Raw genomic sequence first — 24125 nt, 5'->3', positions numbered from 1 at the left:
CTAGTGCCCTCTGCCCTTGATCAATCCACGGTGAGGTTCAATTTTGGTTGGTATTAGGTTAATAGGGATTTGATTCTATGCTATGGTTGAATCCCAAATATGATCTGTGATCTCCACCCTTGACATCACCTTGATCCGAACAGTGTACTAGAATTCAGAAGAGAAGTGCTTGCGGTGGGGTGTTTCTTTGGTCCAGCAGTCGCGTTCTTGACTGTGGATCAGTAGAGGAGGGTGTGAAGTGAGATCTTGTTCTCTGAATCACTGTGGTGAGTTGCTAATTGACTGCTATACCTTAAGGTGGACATCTATACAGTGATGAATTTTAGGTTTATAATTGGATTTGGATTTATGTTAGCTTCTCGAGGATTTGATTTAGCTAATTTGTTTATATATATAATTAGCTAAATCTGGATACCATGTACTACAGGACTTTGACGCGAGACGAGTATCTCAACGTCAGATTTGGACCGGATACGATCCCTTTATTGGAGGCGGGTACTTTGACTTTATGTCATTTGATATGTATAGTAGTGTTTTTAACAAATAGCAATGATTATGTTTCTTATCTGCTTCGGTTGGTCACTACCCGATCTGTTACATATTTGTTTTGTTTATTTGTTATGCACTTCATGTTAGTACCTACCTGATTATACATCCTTATAGGGGTAGTGACACAACCATGTTTTTATTATGTTCAGGACTTAGGTTTTTTATACCTTATCTGATCTGTGTACCTTGACCATTGATTTGGTCAATTTGTTCTAGGGTGCACATTATATATATGGATAGGTTCCGGATATTTCCTTTATGCTTAGTGTCATGCACAATTTCGCATGATTGCATGCTGTGCGATAGTCGGCTCCATTATTGTTGAGCACATCGCCAGTTACATAGATCTGCACACACCACCACTCATGGGTTAGTGGTATGTCAGGCAGGTGTGTGGTAGTTCTGCTGTTAGGCTCCGCTGGTCTGGTGACTTAGCGTGGTAGCCGGCAGACAGTTCTGCTCTGTTAGGCTCCGTTGGTCAGGAGACGCAGCGTGGTAGCTGGTAGACTGTAACGACCCAATTTTCCCTATTTCAAGTTTTAAAAGTCCATAAAAATATTTGAAAATACTTTTAAAATATTCTAGAGATTTTTAGAAATTTTTAGAGTATTTTTACGTAATTTTTGGAGGTCGTTTAGTAGGGTTACAAAAAGAAAGAAGTTTTAAAAAAAACGTTGAAGGTGAGATTCGAACCCACGACCTCGGGTCGGACTGACCCAAGCAAAACCAGCCCAACCAGCTGAGCTACATGGTTTTATTAACCTTATATGGTGAGAACTATGTTTATAGCATAGCTAATGATTTGGGAATTAATTGGAAGAAAAATGGTTGCAGCCGAGACTCGAACCCGTGAGCTGCGCCTTGAGCAAAACGCAGCCAACCAACCGGTCTGCAATTGTTTTGTGATCAAGAAGGGAAGCGAATATATTTAAGTAGTAGTTGATGACAGAAGTTTTTGGGTATTAAAAGGAGAACTTAGGTTTTAGCCGAAACCTAATTTTCCTTCTCCCCTTTCTCCTCTCTCGCGACGGCGGCTTTTCCCGAGCGAAACCAGAGACGAGGCTAGGGCATCGTCTCCGGCACCGGCCAAGGGGTGTTTCCACGTGATTTTCACACCGTCGAGATCCTCTCGTTGAGGAGAAGCCATAAGCACGAAGCAGAGGCCGAAAGCTTGAGTTCTCCGAACCCTAGCAGCCATCTTCTTTGGTTGTAAGTCCAAGAATAGCGAGGTGAGTTGCTACTCACCTGCAGTAGGAGTAGTTCCGCGAGTTTTGATTTGCGAACGAGCTCTGATTTGGTGTTCCTGCACCTTCCTGTTGTTCGGCTGGTTTCCTTTGGTTTCCTGCGATTTCTGGTGTTTAAGTTAGATCAGTGAAGCTCTGTTTTCTTATTGTAATGAGATTTCTGGCCGGATTTGAATTTGGTGAAGCATTTGTGTTGCCGGCATTTCCATAAGCAGCATTTGTAGATCATAGTTTCCTTTCAAAAAGGGGCACGAACAGTCCCTTTCGAAGCTTACTGTTAAGTTTTGTTTGTGCATGTCCATGGGCAAGAACAACCCACAATCTCATAGCAGTTTAGATCTTGTGATGACTTAGTAAGCATGATATTCCGTTAATTCCAAGTATGATCAGCTTAAAATTCTTTTGCTGTGTAGACCTTTCATTTGCTATTAAATGGGCATGATCGGATTTCATTTAGCCTTGTAGTTGCAAGTTTTGTTATTGGGATAGTAGTGTATTGAGGTCACAACCAATGTTAAACCATTCTCACTGTCCTTATTTGGATACTACAGCAATAAACTTTAGAACCAACGTAGCTGGGGAGTGTTGGATCCTTATGTAGCTAAATGCTTAAAGTTATAGTCATGAATAGGTAGACTTTGATAAAACTGGTCTCCAATTAACAGAAGAAAGAATGCTATCTCCTAGTCCACAACATGCACATTTTCTCATACTTAACCCTTGCTTAAGTTCTGAATTACATGCTTAAATGCTTACCCAACAAGGAATGTGCATATTATGATCAGATCTAGGCTAGCTTGATAGCATACAACCCCAAACATTTTATTAAAGGTAATAACACTACCAAGCTTGAACTCTTTTATGATTAGCATAGTATGCAGATTTTTCTAAGCTAGTATGCAGATTTTTAATAAGCAGATTTTGTAAGTATAGCATGCAGATTTTTTTATAAGTATAGTATGCAGATTTTTAATAAGCAGATTTTCATAAGTATTGCTTGCAGATTTTGATAAGTATTGCATGCAGAACCTCAGTTTTAGAACAGATTTTTTTTTATAGCTTACAGTGCAGAATTTTGATTAAGCTTGTATGCAGATTTGTCTTTTTGCCTTGAAAGTTTAGAATTGTTTAAGCATATCAGATTTAGAACTTGTTTAAACATTTTAGCTTAGTAGAAGCATTCCTTTATTGGAAGTATTAATGAGAACAAGTATTTTACTTGAACAAGTATAAGAAAGTACTAAAGAAAAGAAAGAAAAGGCCAAGGCCTTAAGTAGATCCTAAAGTCAAGACTTTAGGGATTTTGGCACACAGGGTGCTTATTAAAATGCCAAGACATTTTATTATAAGAAGTATTTAAAGATAAAAGTATTTTACTTTTTAATGGCATGTACCGGACACAAGTTCCAAGGGATGGGCTCCAAGTTGCCCCTAGACATAAGGTCTAGAAGTGTCTTAATGGTTTTGGGATTAGCTACCTCAATTCTCATTAAGAAAGGGATGGGCTCCAAGTTGCCCCTAGGCACATGGCCTAGAAGTATCTTAGTAGTTTCGGGATTAGCTACCTCGATTCTTATTAAGAATGCGCGCAAAGTGGTACAATGCCGGGGCCCAAGAGAAGTTGATTATTATTTTGAAGTATAAAAGTAAAAGTTTTTGGAAACAAATGAAACAAACATCAAATATGTTTAGAATTAGAAAGTTTAGCTTCTTGTTATTTGAAGCATGCAGTATCAGTTTCCATTTGCTTCCTTATGAGTTTATTTGAGCATGACTATATGTCTTATCATTTAGTTGATTTCTTGCTATTAGATTATTTAGCATGATTAGTTTTATTTGCTTTTCAGCATGCAGTTATAGTTTTATTCTTGTATAGCATGAGTAGCTTTACATGTTAGCTTTTCAGTTAGTATGATTCCTTTATTGGATTATGAGCATGATTAGCTATACATGTTTAGTATTTTCAGTTAGTATGATTCCTTTATTGGATTATGAGCATGATTAACTATACATGTTTAGTATTTTCAGTTAGTATGATTCCTTTATTGGATTATGAGCATGATTAGCTATACATGTTTAGTATTTCAGTTAGTATGATTCCTTTATTGGATTATGAGCATGATTAGCTATACATGTTTAGTATTTCAGTTAGTATGATTCCTTTATTGGATTATGAGCATGATTAGCTATACATGTTTAGTATTCCAGATAGTATGATTCCTTTACTATTTATGAGCATGAGTAGCTTTACATGTTAGCATTCAGTTTTAGCATGTTTTTATTTATATACATGCATATCGAGTTTTTGTGAGTAGATAGCGCTCACTAAGCTTTATGCTTATAGACTGCACTTCCTCCTACTGCAGATAAAGGAAAGGAAAAGATTTAGCAAGGAAGGCGACAAGGTGGTGGTGATGAAGGTGTGTGATGGCTGGACTATGGAGAGATCATGAGTTTGCTAAGGAGTTGTTAAAACTTACCTGATTAGAGTTTCCTTTTCTTTCTCCTTAATGCTATGATGAAGTTGAGATTGTAATTGAGTCTATTCCGCACTTTGTTATGTTTTATTGTTGGAGTATTATCTGTTTACTATTGCTAGAGTAGTTTCATTCTTCTTATTGAGTTATTATACTGCGTGGTTGAGTGATTATATGTTCCAGCCACCTGTGGCTGAGTATATATTATTTGTATTGTTGATTTGGTCACCGGTACAGGGGAGATTCTGTCGAAATTTTTCGGTAGGGATTTCTCGTAGTTTTTAATTATACCGGTTAAGTAGAGTTAGTAGTTAAGTAACGGTCACTCTTAGAGAGTAGTAATAGTAGTAAGAAGGGTGGTCGTTACATAGACAGTTTGTTCTGTTTGGCTCCGTTGGTCTGCTCATGGGTAGTGGACGCAGCGTGGTAGCCGGCAGAGATCCCTCCCCGTCATCGTGTACTGGGAGATGAGAGCATTGATCTCCCCCACTTATGATTTGGGGTAGGAGAATAGGTGTACTCCGATAGCATCCCGTCCACTCGGTCACTCATCAGGAGCAGTGATGGCAGAGTGCACGGTTGTCACAGCCCTACCCACTCGGTCTCACCATCGTGTGTGAGATGGCTGACTGGCATCAGGGGTGACCATGACATTGGCATCATATGCATGATGCATTTATTGCTTGTGTTTGCTGCATTTATTTGCTGCATTTGGATGGATGCATATGATTGACATGCATACAGGATTTATGACACTCTCGGTCTGACGACCTTGTTATACTTATTTCTAGGTCCTGGTTAGTATAATTTTTTCTCCTGTTTATTCAGTTGCATTTCTATCTTTCTTATATCAGGAGACTGTACGCATGATTACTGCTAGTTGTTATTTTCTTACTATGCATGTCGATATTACCCGCTGAGGAGTTGACTCACCCCGTTGATATTACCATTTTAGGTTGAGGCTGTACAGAGGAGTTCCAATCGCTAGTCCCCTGTAGTCCACGAGGACGTTTGTTAGTCTTTTGGTTTTTCTTTATTAGACTATGTTTAGACTTGTTCTGTTTTGATACTTTGGATCTTGTATGGATTTTTATTTGTCGATGGATTTGGTTTGGATATGTTATGCTACATGCCTGCCTGGATGGCAGAAGAGGTAAGTTCGTTGTGATTTGTGTTTTATGAGTGTAGTGGAGTAGGACATTGGTTTTGTGCTTTATGGGTGTAGTTGAGTAAGGTTATTTTTGTGTCTTCTTATCACTGTTCTAATTTGTTAACTATTAAACTGTGTGGATGTCTATGTGTTGTGTTTTAATTATTATTATTGTTCCGGCCGTGTTGGCCGATGTATATGTGGCCCTGGTGGCAATGTATTAAGTTTCAAATTGTCACCCGTATAGGGAAGATGCTGCCGAAATTTTATTCGGGCAGGGACTATCTGGGGCGTGACATTAGAGATATCAAAATTTTATGAAAAAATTTTCTATGCGTTCGTATTTTTCTCATCATCATAAAAATATCATAATCCTAAATTTTTACCTAATATATTAAGTGTAGTGATTTTTTTTAAACATGAATTAGGTCACATTCGGAGGCACAAAAAATTGACCTAGGAATGTCGAAATTTTATTAAACAAGTTTCTATGGAATCTTAATTTTATCCTCATCATAAAAATATCCTAATCCCGATTTTAACCTAATATATTCAGTTTCGTGATTTTTTAAATACGAATATGACCTAATTTGGGGTTAAAAAATCATAAAACTAAATATATTAGGTTAAAAATTAGGATGAGGATATTTTTATGATGAGGATAAAATTAGGAATCCATAAAAACTTATTTCATAAATTTTCGACATCTCTAGGTCAATTTTTAGGCCCTTCGAATGATTTTTCTTTTTTTTAATTATTTAAATCTAGGACGAATCCTGGATTCGTCCCAGATTTGGGGATGAATCCAGAATTCGTCCCAGATTTTGGGACGAAGCCAGAATTCGTCCCAGATTTTGGGACGAATTTTGAGACGAAAATATTTTTGTTCGGAATTTGCGACGAAAATTTTTTGTTGCATATTTTGTTTCTAATTTGGGTCAAATTTGTTTTTTGTCGCCAAACTTATTGCGATTTTGGAACGAAAATTATTCCTCCCAAAATTATTATTTTTTTATAGTGATCTCAGATTCGATATTATCTGATTTAATATTAATTTTTTTACTATATCATTGGGCAGAATTCAAGTAAATACTCAACTATGAATATCCATAATGAAGGATAGTTAAAGAGGATATTTCTCTAAATATCCATCCCTCTCAAATACCTCCATTAGAAGGGGATATTTGAGAGGTATTAGAAATCAATGGGTTGTGTCCGGTGATTTATTTTTTATTGCATGTAGTGGACCCACCAAAAGGTGAGGGTCATTATTTTTTTATTTTAAATTTAATCGTTTAGAAAAGTTGATGGGGAATGAGATATTTTAGGTGTATGCGTATAAATATTTGATTGGTAAAATATTTAATTGTGAGATTTAAAATATTTAAAAAGTGATATAGAAGTATATAATTAGATTATTTTAATAAAAATCTAAAAATATATATATTTTTATTGGATTATTTTAATAAAGACTAAAAAATATATTTTCCATTAAAATTTAAAAAAAAATCTAAAAAAGATAAGCTAAGAAAGAAAAAAGAAAGAATATAAACTATCCTTTTTTTCCCTTTGCAAGACTTTATTCCTTCTACAACTATTTCTTTTACATAAGTTTGAAGACTCTAAAAAGTAAATTTTTATAGACTCTAAAAAGTAAATTTTTAATCATGAACGATAATTTATTCCCTTTTTCTCTTTTGAATATCTTCTAATTAAATAGAAAGTCTATCCTCTAATTGAAATTTTAGTTTAATCAATATATAAACTTACAATGTAAGTTACCTGTTTATCTATATTTTTTTTATTGTCAATATTCAATATTAATTTTTAATATTGTATTGGAGTTCAATATTTTATGATTTTTCTTGTAGATTTTAAAGAGTTTAAATAAATCATCTCAATTTTAATCATCATAGAACATATTATATTAATTGCTTCAAGCACAAACCATACTTTATTGTTCTTTCACTATTATTTTCACTTCTTGTGTTTGTTTCATTTCTAGCTTTGTTGTTGATTTTGTGTATTTTATTTTTACATTTGAAATTTATAGTACAAACATATTTCCAAATAAATATCAATTTGAGAGTCAGAAAAAAAAAAGAGTGGACCATATTATTAAAACTCACAAAGGTGTTCTTCATAAGTTTTTTTAAAACTAACTCTTCAATTGAAGATTTAGTTGATAAATTACAAGAAGAAAATCAAGAAAAACTAAATGATCATATAACAAATGACCCATCCCATACCCGCCCCGAACATGTCTCATTCCCCCCCCCCCCCCAACCCAAAAAAAAATCCCGAACTCATCCCCATCCCCGAATAAATCAAGGATCCTCGTTCCCATTTTGAGTTTTCCCTGCAGGACTCTGAACCCACGGGAAAAATTGACATCCCTGGTAATGAGGCCTGTGAATGTAACTAGTGTAATAAATGCACAAATTCCTTTTTAAAATATTTTTTATCTTATTTTTATGATTAATAGAGATTATTAAATTTTGGCATTAATTAATGAAGCAAGGCCCAAGCGTTGCTTATCGAACCCTTGGATCAACAGCTAAAGAAGCCATTAAGATTTAAGGCCTATTGACAAAACCGTTGTTATAGCTCAATCAATACCAATGTTTTTTTTTTTGTCTTATCTTAACAAATATTAATTAATTCTAAGTTAATTAATTTCTCCAACTAGATCGACCAACTATCTCGACTAATTCCATCGCTAAATTTGGAGCGACTTGACTAGTTTAACCGACCCATCTAGCCTAATCAGCTTATCAGCTTAATCAACTTGATTGACTAAGCGAATTGCCCAACTCCCTTGGACCGATTGAATCAACTTGCCCAACTAACCTGACTTGACTCTGACAATTGATCCAGCTAGTCTAACCAAACCACTTGACCTAAATAAATCGACCAGTCACTCGGACCAATCAATCAACTCGAGTACTCCATTGTTGATAAATCATTAAAAAATTTAGGATAATCTATCTTCATCGAACCGTACCGTCCACCCAAGCAAATTGTCCAGCTCACTCGGCTTGACAATTATGTCAATCAAATGCATTATTAGGATAATAATTAGTTGTTGTTAGAATAGAGTAAACAGTATTTATTTCTTATTGATTTTAAATAATAATTTTATGAGAATTGATATTTTAAAGTTTTAATCAATTATAAAAAAATAATTATTAGTACATTCGGAAGCAAATTTGGGGTGATGACTTGATGAAAATGACTTATTGTTCAGTACGATCTACGAAATTCTAAATTGGTATATCCTATTAAAAAAATCAGTAAAAAAAATTATATATCGTTTATATTAAAATTTTAATATTGGTACGGTATATATAGTATATCGATATTAAATTTTATAGATGCATATAAAAAATTTGTTATTAAAATTTTTAATATATTGATAATATTGATATATTTAATATGATAGGTGTGATATTCTAAATTTTTGATATTTTTTTTTCGTCTCACTAATCCAAGCAGTTCGTGCAGTAATTTGTAACTAAATGGGACCAACGCTACAGTACGTAAGCTTGCAAATTTTGTTTCCTTCGGAGCTTGTTGGCATGTTTCTTTCCATGCACACCGAAAACGTACACCTGTCATGGCTGAGTTCACTGTTAAGGTTTGGACCATAAATGCAAGGCTTGGTATATGGACAAGGCGAGTCGGCTAACCGAAACAGAGTGCCTGAGGTTGATAAAACAGAAGAAGGACAAGGATCATGAAGCCTCTGACAAGTTGATTTCATGCGCACTGTTGCACATGGACCATGCATGACCTAAAAAAGACGGCGGTTGCGTTAATAAATAGGTCCTAAAGGCTTGATGACTTGATAGCCAAAGACCTTTTCCTTGAGAGATCTCATGCACAATCTCTTTCACTAAATCCCCCTGTAAATTCCCATATATCTGTCCAGTATTGTCAGAATGAGTCCAGTTTCCAGTAACAGGTCAGGAGAGAGGTCAAATGAATGTGGTCATGAGACCAAACTGTGTGCTAGAAGAGCTCACTGGATGCCTCAGGAGGACTGCAGGCTAAGAGATCTGGTGCTACTCCATGGCCCTCAGAACTGGAATCTCATAGCTGCTCAGCTGCAAGGAAGGTCAGGTACGGTATAATTTAAGTTTATGTTGAGGCTGATATTACTTGGATATATCTTATTTTATCTCGAGTCACATGATCTTGTGTGTTCAATTAAGGGAAGAGTTGCAGGCTGAGATGGTTCAACCAGCTCGATCCGAGCATCGACCGAACCGCGTTCACCGAGAAAGAGGACGAGAAGCTAATTGTAGCTCAGGGATTGTACGGCAACAAGTGGGCTATGATCTCCTGCCTCTTTCCCGGTCGGACTGATAATGCAATCAAGAACCATTGGCATTTGCTCGAGGCGAGGAAGTGGAGAGAGGTGCAGCCTGATGGCTACAGGAAACGGAGGTTTAAGAAATCTGAACCCACCATTAGAAGCTATATATCACAATCAGCGTCATCAGAAGTTTCATGCACTGAAAGAAATGAAGAGCGCAGCTGCTTCGAGCGTAATGCATCACCTCCATTCATAGATTTTCTTGGAGTAGGAGACAGTTGAAGGAAGAGAGAACTATACACAATTATATTTGTGCATCTGTTTTAAGATTCCTTTGTCTTATTTGATGAAGCCTCTTTCATTCCAAATTTGATCCACCGAAGAACAGCTTTCCATGCTTGCCTTGATCTGCATTGATCACATGGTCTGGTCTCTACCATAAGGCTACCAACTCGAGCTTTTTTGGAAGCAGCCAAGGTTACAAATATGACTTGTGTGGACGCTTCCAGTGCCATCTTATCTGTTGTCCTTTTCGTGGGGTGAGTTATAGGTCCGCCTGGCGCGTAGCCACGAAAACTATCTGTAATTGGTATAATAAATTAATTAATTCAAAATATAAATGATGCGGATGATATTAAAAAACTCAGGATCAGATTGTCAACCCTTTTAGTGATGAGGTGGTCAAACGCCGGTCAGAAACTAGAATTCCTCTCAGACTTGGAAACTTGTTACCGATAGGATTCTGCAACCTCTATGGATTGGTTCCACTTTTCTTAGTTCTAAGACACTTAGTCGAGCATTATCGCAATCCTAAAGGTTCTGCTCTTTTCGACTCGGTGCTCCATTCTGCTAGGCTGGGAAGATCATCAATTGATCGAATTAGCCTAATCATAATAGACGTTCCCGATTCCGTCCGGAAGCTGAGTCGGACAGAGGCTAGTCGCGCTATCGTCGGTGTTGACGGAAAGTCGTGGAAGCGCCTGGTTGATCTGGCACCTACCGGAAGGGTTCTCACGAGCGGATGAGGGGGGTGATGACGAGGATGACGACGCGAGGGCTCTGCGCACACTCAGACAAGTCACCTCTGCGTTAGAGACCAAGAATCAGGGAAAGAGTCCTCGGGTCAGACCCTCCGACGTTCAAGTCAGGTATTTTTTCCCCAGAAGCATAGTGAAAGGACGAAAAGTAAAAGACGATAATGAAAAGACGAGTAAGCGTACCTACACAGAGACAAAGCCTCACTTTTTATATGGCAGTGGATGCTTCTGGAGTCTGACGAGTGTCAGGGAATGTCGGGTGTCAGGATTTGTCTGACGGTGAATGACACGTGACATCTTTCTATAGGTCTGAGGAGGGATCAGGAGGCAACGAGTCACAGACCGTTAGCATATTCCCTGACAGGTGGTGATTATTCTCTGACGGATTGTTACGATTCTCTGTCTTGATTGTCGTGTAATGCCTGTCCGCTCTGATCTGTTAACCTTAGACTGGGTCTTCGTACTTGTAAATCTTGACCTGTAGGCCCAAACCCGCATTCACTGGGGCAATCCCTAGCTTGTGTTTGTTGTACCACAAATCCAGATCTGTACGCCCCACCCTGCATTTGCTATTCGGTCTATCTCAGTAGATCCAGACCTGCGCCTACCGCCTTGCACAACCCTGTTCTATATTTTCTCCTGACCTGTAAGCCTTCGTCCGCATATCCTGGCTTGTACGTCTTTAGTTCGTGTATCCTGTTCTGCATATCTTGTCCTGTAGATCCCGGCCTGTAAGCCCTAGTCCACATATCTCGACCTGTATGCCTTTGATCCGCATATCCTGCTCTGCAAGCCTTGGTTTGCGTTTCCCGACCTGTATGCCTAGGTCCATGTATCCCATTCCGCAAATCTATAAGTCCTGCCCTATAATCCTTGGCTTGCATATTTCGATCTATACGCTTTGGTCCGTGTATCCTGCGCCGCAAGTCTATAATTCCTGACTTGTAATCCTTGGCTTGCATATTTCGACCTGTACGCTTTGGTCTGTGTATCCTGCACTGCAAGTGTATAATTCCTGACTTGTAATCCTTGGCTTGCATATTCCGACCTGTACGCTTTGGTCTGTGTATCCTGCGCCGCAAGTCTATAAGTCCTAACCTGTAATCCTTGGCTTGCATATTCCGACCTGTACGCTTGGGTCTGTGTATCCTGCGCCGCAAGTCCATAATTCCTGACTTGTAATCCTTGGATTGCATATTCCGACATGTACGCTTTGGTCTGTGTATCCTGCACTGCAAGTCTATAATTCCTGACCTGTAATCCTTGGTTTGCATATTCCGACCTGTACGCCTTGGTCTGTGTATCCTGCGCCGCAAGTCCATAATTCCTGACCTGTAATCCTTGGCTTGCATATTCTGACCTGTACGCTTTGGTCTGTGTATCCTGCGTCGCAAGTCTATTAGTCCTGACCTGTAACCCTTGGCTTGCATATTCCGACCTGTACGCTTTGGTCCGTGTATCTTACGCCGCAAGTCTATAAATCCTGCCATGTAATCTGTAACGACCCAAAATTCCTCATTTCAAGTCCTAATAGTACGTAAAAATATTTAGAAATGCTTTAGAAAAATTCTAGAGATTTTTAGAAATTTTTAGAGTATTTTTATGTAATTTTTGGAGGTCGTTTAGTATTTTTACTAAACGAAAGAAGTTTCGACAAAAATAATGTCCAAGCCAAGAATCGAACCGGAGACCTCCGGCTAAGCCAACTTTTAAACGAATCCGGCTGACCAAGTGTACCAACGGGCGTTGCTGATTAAAGAAGGAGCAAAAATCTATTTAAGCAGTAGTTGAGGAATAGGAAATAAATTGAAATAAAAAGGAGCGGCTGAGGAATCGAACCCGCGACCTCTGACCCGGTCAAGATTTAGCAAAGCGCAGCTGACCAAGTGTCGCAGCGAGCGTTGCCGATTAAAAAGGGGAATGAAATTTATTTAAGTAATAGGTAATAGGAAACAGAAAATAAATAGGAATAAAAGGGGCGGCTGAGGAATCGAACCCGCGACCTCTGACCTGGTCAGAGGTTTCGGTGAATCCGGCGGACCAAGAATCCAAGCAGACGGATCTGTTTAGAAAAGATAGAAAATTTTATTTAAGGAGTTAACATAAATATTAAATTATAAAAAGGGATAAGTTGATGCTCTGTTTTCCGGTGACCTAAACCATTCTCTCCTTCTCTTCTGCGTGCGACGGCGGAGCTCGGGCAGAAAACAAAAGGGAGTTAGGGCATCGTCTCCGGCGACCGACCAAGGTCCTAGAAGCCCTTCTTGTTCGGTTATGAGTCCAAGAAGCAAGGTAAGTGCTTCCTCACCTGCAGTAGAGTAGTTTCGGATTCATGTGTTCTTGATTTCCGACGCATGCCGCAAAGATTGATGATTTTGAAGAGATTTCCTGCCGTGAGTTTCATAAAGAAGATGAGAAGAGGTTTTAATTAATTTGAATATGTGGTTTAGTTTATTCCTTATTGTTTGATTGGTGCTGCTGCCATGAAACTAAATTTGGTTCATTTAGATTTGGAAAAGAGTAAATTGTTTTGTTATGCAATGAGCATGAGACAGATATCATATTGATTAATTTATGGGAAGAGAATGCATAAATTTAAGGAAATATTATATTCAGAAAAGATGATGATCAAATGTTGATGACGGAAATTAAGGATGGAAACTTTACTTTCAGATTTTTGATGGTTTAGCATTGGAAGATCCAAAATGCAGATTTCTTTAGAGCAGATTTCTTTAGAGCTTATAGTGCAGATTTTTGGTGGAACTTGTAGTGCAGATTTTTTGTGGAGCTTATAGTACAGATTTAATTAAGCTTATAGTGCAGAATTTTGATTAAGCTTATAGTGCAGAATTTTGATTAAGTTTGTAGGCAGATTTGATTAAGCTTATAGTGCAGAATTTTGATTAAATTTATAGTGCAGAATTTTGATTAAGTTTGTAGGCAGATTTGATTAAGCTTGTATGCAGATTTAGTTTTAGTGCAGTTTCAATAAGCATTTCAGTACAGTTTTATTAAGTATTTCCATGCAATTCTGTTAAGCATTTCGGTGCAGAGTTAATAAGCATTTTAGTGCAGTTTTGTATGAGACATCTTTTTAATAGAGGTATTAACAAGTATAAGCAAGGTAAAGAAAAGAAAGAAAAATGTCAAGGCCTTAAGTAGATCCCAAAGTTAAGACTTTAGGGATTTTGGCACACAAGATGCTTATTAAAATGCCGAGGCATTATATATTAGAAGTAATAAAAGATAACGAGTATTTTACTTTTTTTAAGAGGCTAGTACCCGACTTCCGAGGTTGTCGTTAAACAAATCCAGGTGTCCAATTCCGAGGTCTTGGCCCTGGTAGACCAAGGTCTGCTCTTTTAGAATTGGTGGCTCGCTACCCCAACCTATTAGGGAACGCGCATAAGATGGTACTACGCCTGGGCCCAAGAGAAGTTGATTATTATTTTGAAGTATTAAAGTATAAGTTTTTAAACAAAAGAAATAAGCTTCACATAAGTTTAAAATTCAGCAAGTTTAGTTTTCTTATATATTGACATGTTGTTTAGATTTGCTTACATGTTTAGTATTTCAGTATGCTATGCTATTAGATGAGCATTCAGTTTCTAGATTTCTTTCAGCTTACATGCATACTCAAGTTTTGTGAGTTAGATAGCGCTTACTAAGCAATTTTGCTTATAGATGCATTTTCCTCTTACTGCAGATAAAGGAAAGGAAAAGATATAGCAAAGGAAGACGACAATGAGGTGCGGATGGATGTGTGATGTCTGGACTATAGAAGCCTTGGGACATAGTTCAGAAATTTATTAAGATTGCTATGTATTTAGACTATTGAAATTGTTTATTTAGTCTTCCGCTGCCAGTTAATTGCATGTTTTGAGTTTTAAGTATAGATATTTTCATGCGAACAATTTTAATTAAAGTATAGTTAGTAGTCAAGTAGCGCTCTACCCTCACAGTCTAGTAGTGAGGAGGGTGGAGTGTTACATAATCCTTGGCTTCCAAGTTCCTACTCGACACGTAGGCCTAACTCCGGAATGCCACTTATGCCTGACCAGGACTATCCTATAACCTGGCCCTTTAAACACCACGTAGGCCTGACTTTTGACCTTCACGTAGGCTTGACTTTTGACCGCCACGTGAGCTTGACTTTTGACTGCCTCATGAGCTTGACTTCTGACCGCCCCGTGGCTTGACTTCCGACCACGTCGGCTGTCCGACCCTACTATCTTGCGCCGTATCACAAGCCTCCCCCTCAAGTCTAGTCGAAGGAGGCTCCAGTCCGACTAACTAGACCCAAGTCTCATTCTTACCTGACCTAGCCTTTGTGTCTCTTTGGCTGCTGGCCCTTTTCCCGATATCCTACTCAGAAGTTATCACCCTTCCTAATTGAGTCTTTATTGCTTGCGCGTTTACTCCACTATCCTCGATCCTGCTATTTTCCCATAAATGCCACACTATTTTCCAAATATCCTCACATGTTCCGAAGTTAACTCTTCACATTCCCCTCCTTTAAAAGAGGGGGCGCGTATACTGTTACCTTTACTTTCCTCAGGCTCCCTTGGTACTCATGAATCAGATGAGGTATCTTCTCTGCGTCATCAACTCGCTCATTTGACCCAGTCGCTAACTCACAGAGATGAGGCTCTACTTGAAATGACACAGAGTAGGGACCTTCAGTCCTCTCTCCGTCGGGAAATGGAAGAACTCTGGCTAGCGGCTAAATCTAGAACTCGAGCCGAGGTAGCTCTCAAGCATAAGGCTTATTCAGACCTGAGGAGTCAGACTCATTTTATTGCCTATCTGAAACTGAAACATGAGGATACTGAAACCCTCCTGCAAGAGGAAAATCGGATCAAAGATGAAACCATCACCCATCTGCAAAGCAGCATCCAACGCATCAAGGAAGAACTGGCTCAAGTGCAGGCTCATCTGATGAAAAGGAACCAGGCGTCTTGTTCTTGTAATAGTGTGAACCCTTGACAAATGTTGCCCAACTTTTTAAATAAACCTTGTTCTCTGCCTTATCTGCCTATTGAGTTGTGGGTCTGTATTTCCTTGTCTTTCCAATTATCATGTTCCATATGCGAATGTCCCCAAGAGAATTTGCTAGAAAAGATAATTTATAAAGGACAATTTACTTACCACACTTTTTTCTTACCATAAGGGGTGGGAAGTCATGGTTCATACGGACCCGCCTGCTTGCATCTCATATTGGCAATAGAAGTGTGGCTACAGATCTGTTGAGCATGAAAGTATACCTCGCGGCTTCACATTGAGGTGAGAGTAGGAAATACTTACCGAGAAAGTCATTAGTCGTGAGAGTAAGTTCACTTAAAACTCGCACTGAGGCAAGAGTCTGGGACCCGACCTGGAAGGTCGTTGGACATGAGAGCATGCTCACTTATAACTCGCACTGGGGCGAGAGTCTGGGGCAACGACCTGGAAAGGTCGTTGGGCGTGAGAGCATGCTCACTTATAACTCGCACTGGGACGAGAGTCTGGGACACCGACCTGAAAAGGTCGTTGGGCGTGAGAGCATGCTCACTTATAACTCGCACTGAGGCGAGAGTCTAGGACCCGACCTGGAAGGTCGTTGGGCGTGAGAGCATGCTCACTTATAACTCGCACTGGGGCGAGAGTCTGGGACACCGACCTGAAAAGGTCGTTGGGCGTGAGAGCATGCTCACTTATAATTCGCACTGAGACGAGAGTCTAGGACCCGACCTGGAAGGTCGTTGGGTGTGAGAGCATGTTCACTTATAACTCTCACTGGGAGAGAGTCTGGGACACCGACCTAGAAAGGTCGTTGGGCGTGAGAGCATACTCACTTATAACTCGAACTGGAGCGAGAGTCTAGGACACCGACCTTGAAAGGTCGTTGGGCGTGAGAGCATGCTCACTTATAACTCACACTGAGGCGAGTTTTTGGGACCTGACCTGGAAAAGTCGTTGGGCGTGAGAGCATGCTCACTTATAACTCGTACTGGGGTAAGAGTCTGGGACACCGACCTGGAAAGGTCGTTGGGCGTGAGAGCATGCTCACTTATAACTCGTACTAGGGCGAGAGTCTGGGACATCGACCTGGAAAGGTCGTTGGGCGTGAGAGCATGCTCACTTATAACTCGCACTGGGGCAAGAGTCTGGGACCCGACCTAGAAGGTCGTTGAGCGTGAGAGCATGCTTACTTATAACTCGCACTGGGGCGAGAGTCTGGGACATCGACCCGGAAAGGTTGTTAGGTGTGAGAGCATGCTCACTTATAACTCGCACTGGGGCGAGAGTCTGGGACCCGACCTGGAAAGGTCGTTGGGTGTGAGAGCATGCTCACTTATAACTCGCACTGGGGCGAGAGTCTGGGACACCGACCTAGAAAGGTAGAAAGGTCGTTGGACGTGAGAGCATGCTCACTTATAACTCGCACTGAGGCGAGAGTCTGGGACCCGACCTGGAAAGGTCGTTGGGCGTGAGAGCATGCTCACTTATAACTCGCACTAGGGCGAGAGTCTGGGACCCGACCTGGACGGTCGTTGGGTGTGAGAGCATAGCTCACTTATAACTCGCACTGGGATGATAGTCTGGGACCCAACCTGGACGGTCATTGGGCGTGAGAGCATGCTCACTTATAACTCGCACTGGGGCGAGAGTCTGGGACACCGACCTGGAAAGGTCAGTAAGAAGTTCTTTGGGGGCTGATCCAGGAATTGACTTTGATATTTGAGGATTAGCTTGAGGATTATCCCCAAAATACCCGCCCTGGTGCCACATCTTGAGTGTCTAGCCAATTGTGCGCGACCTCAGATATTTCCTGCAAATATCTCATACAAACTTTAATTAGCTCAGTCATTTGTTTATTTTAAATCTCATGGAGCGCCAAATTCAAATTCTTGCTTTTCTTCATTTTCCTCCCTCTTTCCCGAGGTGGCCACATAACCCTTACGTATGGATTTTCTTTGTTTTTCCCGAGGTAACCGCATGACCGTCTTTCCTTCTGACGTATGATCTTCTTGTGCCAGAATAATGCCGTACGAAAATCTTTTTTCATGATTGGCTTGTCACATCCATCATTAATACCTTTTTAATACCTTCCATAGGAGAGTGACGCGTGCCGCACTAACCTTTCTTGCCACTGTGGCTGATTAGCGCCTTTTGGCACGCGACCCTAGATCTGAAGACTTAAATTATTATACATTCCCTCCTTTCGATGCTTCCTAGGGGTTTGGCTTTATAAACCCTAAAGGTTGTCCGCTGTCTTCTTCTCATCGTTCGTGCTTCTTTCGACTCTTTCACTTCTTTTTGCTCTTCCTGTTAAGTCTTCCTTCCATGTTTGTTTCTTGTGAACACTTCTTCTCCTCTTCATCTCCCTCAGTTCCCTCATGGCTAAAGGTAATGAGGTACTCTAGTATTCGTATTATATTTCAGACTTGGATGATGGCGACCTGTTCCAGATCAGTACTAACTTGCACCTTACCGAAGACTATCAACTGCGAGCTCCCCGACCGGATGAACACCCTTCTTCCCCTCCCCTAGGCTTTGTAACTTTCTTTAAGGACCAACTTTTGGGAGGTCTCCGCTTTCCTCTTCATCCAAATTTTTCTTCCTTGAGGCAATATTTTAGTATTCCACTTTCACAGTTTACTCCCAATGTCATTCGTGATATCTCTGGCATGGTCATCCTCTGTAGGGTATACCAGGTTCCTTTAACCGCACAACTCTTCCACCACTTCTATTCTCTGAAACGATCTGAGCCTGGCGTGATCATGGTGCAATCCAGGGTCGGGTGTAAATTTTTCCCTGATATGCCCTCCTCCAATAAGGGTTGGAAGTCCCGCTTCTTCTTCATCAGACTGCCTGAGTTGGTATCCTGGCCGACCAACTGGCGTTCCAGCCTTCCCTCACCTTTTGAATTACCAGAGCATAAGCATCTACCTATCTGCCATACGTCTTCAGAGAAATAAAGGGCGTCCGCCTTCTCCTGTCTATAATATTGCGAGAAGGCTTTTTACACTTTTTTGGACTCAGCCCGATCCCCTCAGATATAGGAGCTCCATTCGGTAAGACTTTGTTTTTCCTTCTGCTGGTCTTCGCTAACTGAGGTATTTACTTCTTGCTTTGCAGAGGCTGCTATGTTCTGGGCCTATTCGCGTGAATCAAGAAGGCTGCCCAGCAATGTTTTGAAGGCTATGGGCGAGGAAATCGCAAGAGGCCTCGCTGTTCCCTCGACTACTTCCTCCCAGGAAACAGCAACGGAGCCAGCAGAGTCCTCCAGCCAACTTCTTCTGGAAGTTGTCCTCCTAGAAGCTAGCTCTGCAGCCCTGGAGCCCATCGCGGAGGAGCGGCCTCTTTCTCCACCTCTAGATAAGCGCCCGCGCCTCACTTAATTAGTGGACATTCGACATCTTAAACATAGGGAAACTAACACACTCATAATAAGAAAGAGCCCAAAAATATAATTTGGGATTGGTGCGGTAGTTCAATAATAGTTCTCTAGTGGAATGAATTATTATTAATAAAATTAAGTTGTGTGTTCGGGGCGAACACGGGATGCTTAATTTTATCGGGAGACCAAAACCAATTCCTCCTCTCGGTCCCTATCGTAGCCTCTTATTTATAGAGTACTATACCCACCTATATCCACCTTCATACCCATGATGTAGGGGCCGGCCAAGCTAGCTTGTGAATCAAGCTAGGGCCGGCCAAGCCTTGATTCATGGGTGGTCGGCCCTAGCTTGAACCCAAGCTTAGGTGGCCGTCCCCCATTAAATTTAAAAGAATTTTAATTTTAAAATTTTCTTATGTGGAAGATATAATTTATTGGAGAGAATTAAAATTAAAATATCTCTTCTACAAAAGATTAAGAAAAGAGATTAGATCTCTTTCCTTATTTGTAGATAGGAAAGATATTTTATTTTTTCTCTTTGTAAATTATTCACATGTTGAAAAATTAAAATTATAGAAATTTCTTTTTATCAACCATGAAGAGATTTTAAAGGGAAATTTTATTTTTTAAAAATTTCCGAAGACAAATAAGGAATTTTTAATTGTTGATTAAAAGTTGTCTTGTTTGATCTCCATGAGGTGGCCGGCCATTACAAGGTTAATTGGGAAATTTTATTTTATTTTTCTCAATTAATTCATGTCAAGGAAAGTTAAGGAAATTTTATTATAATTAAATTTCCTTATTTGCCAAAGCTAAGGAATATAAAAGAGGGGGTTGGGGTGCCTTCATGACACACAACTTTTATTATTCTTCTTCCTCTCTTCTTCCTTGGTGTGGCCGACCCCTTCAAGTTCACTCTTCTCCTTGTTGTGGCCGAACCTTCTCTTCCTCTAGGAGATCAAGTGGTGGCCGGATTCAAGCTTGGAGAAGGAGAGAAAGCTTTATCCCTTGGAGCATTGGTGGTGTTTTTCTCTTCATCCTTGGAGGAGCTATTGACTTGGCCGAACCTTGCAAGGGGGAGAAGAAGGTGTATTGGTGGTCCTCATCTTGGAAGATCGTTGCCCACACAACGTCCGAGGTTAGAAGAGGAATACGGTAGAAGATCAAGAGGTTTTTCTAAAAGGTATAACTAGTATTTTTCCTTTCCGCATCATGCTAGTTATTTTTGGAAATAATACCAAATACAAGAGGCATTCGATTCTAGTATTCGAATTTTGTTTTCGATGTTGTGTTCTTTTGTATTTTTTTCTTTTCCTTGTGATTTGATTGTTCTTTTCGGTTGACCTAAAGTTATTTAAGGAAATTAAATATTAACTTTCCTTAAAAGGCTTTGTCTAGTCGGTGGTGGTTGTTCCAATATCCAAGAAGGTCATGTGTCTCGCCACGTCAGTACTGGGAGCCAATTTTGGAAACTAATATTTAATGAAATTAATAACCTAGGTGATTTGGATCGAACGTGTTAAATTCCGCAGGAGATCCGAGTCACTAAGGGCTCAGGTTCAAGAATTGGAGTTGTCCCTCACTCCCCGCGATCTGCTCGACCCTCTGACTGTGGATGACCTTCTGGATTCTTATCTTCACTCTGTAGGGGAGTCCGCTCGGTCAGCTAGGAATCTGGCTCAGGTATCATCCGAAAATATAAAGGAATTACAAGCGGCCCTGAAGACCAGTGATTCAAAATTGAACTCAAAGGGTCAGCGTCATCACCAGTTGGCGACAGAGTTGGAGGAGAAAGAGTCAGAGCTGGTCGCTTTCTCTGCGGATCTGAAGGCACTCCAGGAGTCTAATAAAGCCTTGCAGAAAGACCTAGGAGTTGCACGAGCAGACCTGGCCGCAAGTGCTGACCGGGAAAAAGCTCTCCAGGCTCAACGGGATCTGGACCAGGCTACTATCAAGTCTCTTCAGGCAGATCTTCTCAAAGTCCAGGCGAAGGCTTCTACCCTCAAGCAGGAGAATGCGCTGGCTCTGGCAGCTGCAGACAAAGTAAAGGTAGAGCTGGTGGAGTACAGGTCAGGCGAAAATGATCGTCTTAGAGCCTATAGAATTTCCTACGTTGAGTCTCCGCTCTTCCAGAAGAAGATAGGTGATCTAATCGATCGGATGCTCTGCTACGGGGGCATGGGTGTTGTGCCCCAGTTGTTTGAACAAGGACTTCTTCGCTCTACCCCCTTAAACGACTTCCTGGATAGGGATCGCCTGATGCGAGAACTTCCTGATGAAGCCTTCCCATCCTTCATTGCAGACGATGACTTTCTGGCTGTTCCTGTTCCTCCCCCGAGGGATATACCTCCTACAGAGCCTCAGCCATAATGTAAAACTTTTAATGTGTAAATATTCCAGATCTGCTTTTATTCGAAGTTGTTTAAACTTATGAAATCCATCGGTCTGCTTTTATCCGAACTTGCTTAAACTTAGGAAACTCCTCGGCGATCCTCTATCTTTAAAATTCTCTATTTTACTTGTTCCCAGACCCCAGATCTGTTTTGCCCATGATGGCATTCCGACTGGCGCCCCTGACCTGGGCTTCTAGTTGTTTAATTTCCCGAGCTGGCTCCCTAACGGGGTTCTCCCTCCAAACTTTGGCAAACCAGGACTAAGGTAGGAGAGAGAAAATGTGCGGAGATCTCAAACGCTTTGTACTACAGTAGCGCGCTTTCCCGAGGCAACCTCATGATGACCCTCGTACATCGTGCCATCTACAGTGGCTCCATTTTCTATGATGATCCGACGACCCCCTTTGCTTGGATATCTCAAACTTCTTTTATTGTGAGCCACTGGATGGTGTTTTGAACTTAATACCCTTATGAATGTCGGCTATAAATAGGCCGCCTCCTCTACCCCATGGAACTTTTCGCCTGCTTCCTCCTTCTGCTCTCGCTTTCTGTTCACTCCGTGCTGTTCCTGCCTGACCTCTCGCTCCCTCTTGCCTCCTACTTCGCCTTCTTGTCCTTTGCCTCGCCCTTGACTACTTTCTATGGCTTTTCCTAACATCATTTACCCCCCCCTCCCCCGGGAGTTTCGTCCTTCGCAGGTGTAGATCTAGATGATCTTCGTTTCACTTACGAAATCCCAGATGACTTTCACATCATAATTCCTAACATTCTCTACCAGGCTTCCTCCCCTCCAGCGAGGTACGTCACCTTTTACAAGGAGCAGTTTGTCGCTGGGCTACGCTTTCCCATTCACCCTTTATTTTCGGATGTAAGTCGATATTTTCGAATCTCACTGGGCCAATTAACCCCCAATTCCATAAGAATCCTATGTGGGTTTGTGGTCCTGTGTGAAGTTTGCGAACTTTCCTGGTCTGCCCGCCTATTCCATTATTTCTTCACTCCTTGCCAGCACAGTGAGGGCTTGTTTCGCTTCCAGGTCCGTACCCGGACCACTTTCTTTTGTCACATTCCCTCCTCTGAACCTAATTGGAAGGATAAATACTTTTTCCTTAAGTTTCCTTTTGCTGTGGAGTGGCCTACTCGCTGGTAGCGAATTCTCCCTGGAGCACCCTACGTGGGGGACTTCAGCACTGATTCCCTCTTCACAGAGGCTCTGGCTCAGATGAGATGTTGGAGGCTGGACTTAACGAGATTGCTATCCGAGGAGGTCTTGTCTTTCTTCAGGCTGAGTCGCATCTCCTCTTCCGAGCTGCCTCGCTCCTTGGGTGAGTCTTATTATTCTTTAGCCTCTGTATGTCATTATATATATATATGTGTGTGTGTGTGTGTGTGTGTGTGTGTGTGTGTGTGTGTGTGAGTTACATCTAGTATCTAATATCTAAGTGTTAGAAGAAATAGTATGACATTCAATAAGGAAGACATTTGAAGTAGATGGGGTATCAGATGTCATCTTCTTCTTCATGGACTCAAGATAAATCTTGCAGTTTCTTCGCTAGTGGCCCATCTTGCCACAATGGTGACACGACCCCTTTAGTGTTGGTTCTTCTTTCTTAGTCTTTTTTTTTCCCTTTAGCAACCTTTCTTTGAAGTGTCAAACAACATCACAACTTTCTATTCTTTCTTAACAAATGACTCCACTATCTTAAGCATGCTGATCAACTCTAGAATTGTGGATTCAAGATGGTTCATCTGATAGTTCATCACAGATTGCAAATAGCTATCAGGCAAAATGTATAGAATTAAGTCAATACTTTATTCATGATCCATGACAAATTCAAGTGATTCCAACCGCCCAATATAGTGATTCATCTTTAGTACATATTGCACTACATATGTACCCTCCTACAACTTTAAGCGAAAGAGAAACTTGGTGACGTTGAATTGTTCGGATCTAGCTTGCTCATCGAACAACTCACTAAGATTATAAACAATCGTATATGCATCCATATGCTCATGTTATTTTTATAGTTCAGGAGACATCAAGACTAGCATGATGCAACTAGCAAGTTCAAAATCAGTCGTATATTTCTGATATGCCAACATTTGGTCCAATGTAGCATCATTAGCCACACTTGGGGGGAGAGGCTCTTCGAGGACATATACTATCTTTTCAACCTTGAGAACCATTCTCAGGGTTCGAAGTCAATCCAAGAAGTTTAACCCAATCAAATTATTTGTATCCAAAATTGAGTGCAAATTTAAAGAAGACATTCTAATCCTATTAACCTAGCAATACAAAATTGAGCAAATATAAGATATATGAATTAACTATGTAACGCAAACTATTTACACACATAGAAGGAAGTCTCACTTGCTTATCGAATTTAGGAGCCCTTACTTTGAATTTAGTATATGTCTGGTTTTCTCCAAGTGGGTTGATATCCTCTATAGATAAGAACAACCTTAGAGTGAGTCCAACAATTTATTCTTAGTTCTGGTGGTAGGTATCGACTATACCAATTATATATCGCATATATATAGCTATCACATTATGTTATCAATTGATTGATATTT

At 40.4% G+C, this 24125-nt stretch overlaps 2 protein-coding genes across 2 annotated transcripts; both read left to right on the top strand.

Annotated features, from left to right (window-relative positions):
- The first annotated feature begins 9275 nt into the window (after positions 1-9275).
- On the top strand, positions 9276-10307 carry LOC122025144 (transcription factor MYB105-like). The gene is made up of 2 exons (XM_042583910.1): positions 9276-9542; positions 9635-10307. Exons 1-2 carry the CDS (start codon positions 9362-9364, stop codon positions 10018-10020), a joined length of 567 nt encoding a protein of 188 aa, XP_042439844.1. The 5' UTR covers positions 9276-9361; the 3' UTR covers positions 10021-10307.
- A 7847-nt stretch (positions 10308-18154) lies between these two features.
- LOC122023290 (programmed cell death 6-interacting protein-like) lies at positions 18155-21528 on the top strand. The gene is made up of 3 exons (XM_042581350.1): positions 18155-18164; positions 18897-19116; positions 20691-21528. The coding sequence occupies exons 1-3, from the start codon at positions 18155-18157 to the stop codon at positions 21526-21528; spliced, it is 1068 nt and encodes a 355-aa protein (XP_042437284.1).
- Positions 21529-24125: the final 2597 nt, after the last annotated feature.

The sequence above is a fragment of the Zingiber officinale genome, chromosome 9B, assembly GCF_018446385.1.
Source record: "Zingiber officinale cultivar Zhangliang chromosome 9B, Zo_v1.1, whole genome shotgun sequence".
NCBI lineage: Eukaryota > Viridiplantae > Streptophyta > Magnoliopsida > Zingiberales > Zingiberaceae > Zingiber > Zingiber officinale.
Note: the sequence above shows the minus strand (reverse complement) of the source record. Positions and strands in the feature narration are given on the sequence as shown.

What these genes read in the sequence shown, in the direction of transcription:
- LOC122025144 (XM_042583910.1), top strand. Translation starts at nt 9,362, where the DNA reads ATGAGTCCAGTTTCCAGTAACAGGTCAGGAGAGAGGTCAAATGAATGT. An exon ending in TCAGCTGCAAGGAAGGTCAG is followed by an intron (nt 9,543 to 9,634) that starts GTACGGTATAAT and finishes TGTTCAATTAAG; the next exon opens with GGAAGAGTTGCAGGCTGAGA.
- LOC122023290 (XM_042581350.1), top strand. An exon ending in GAGCCCATCGCGGAGGAGCG is followed by an intron (nt 19,117 to 20,690) that starts GCCTCTTTCTCC and finishes TAAATTCCGCAG; the next exon opens with GAGATCCGAGTCACTAAGGG.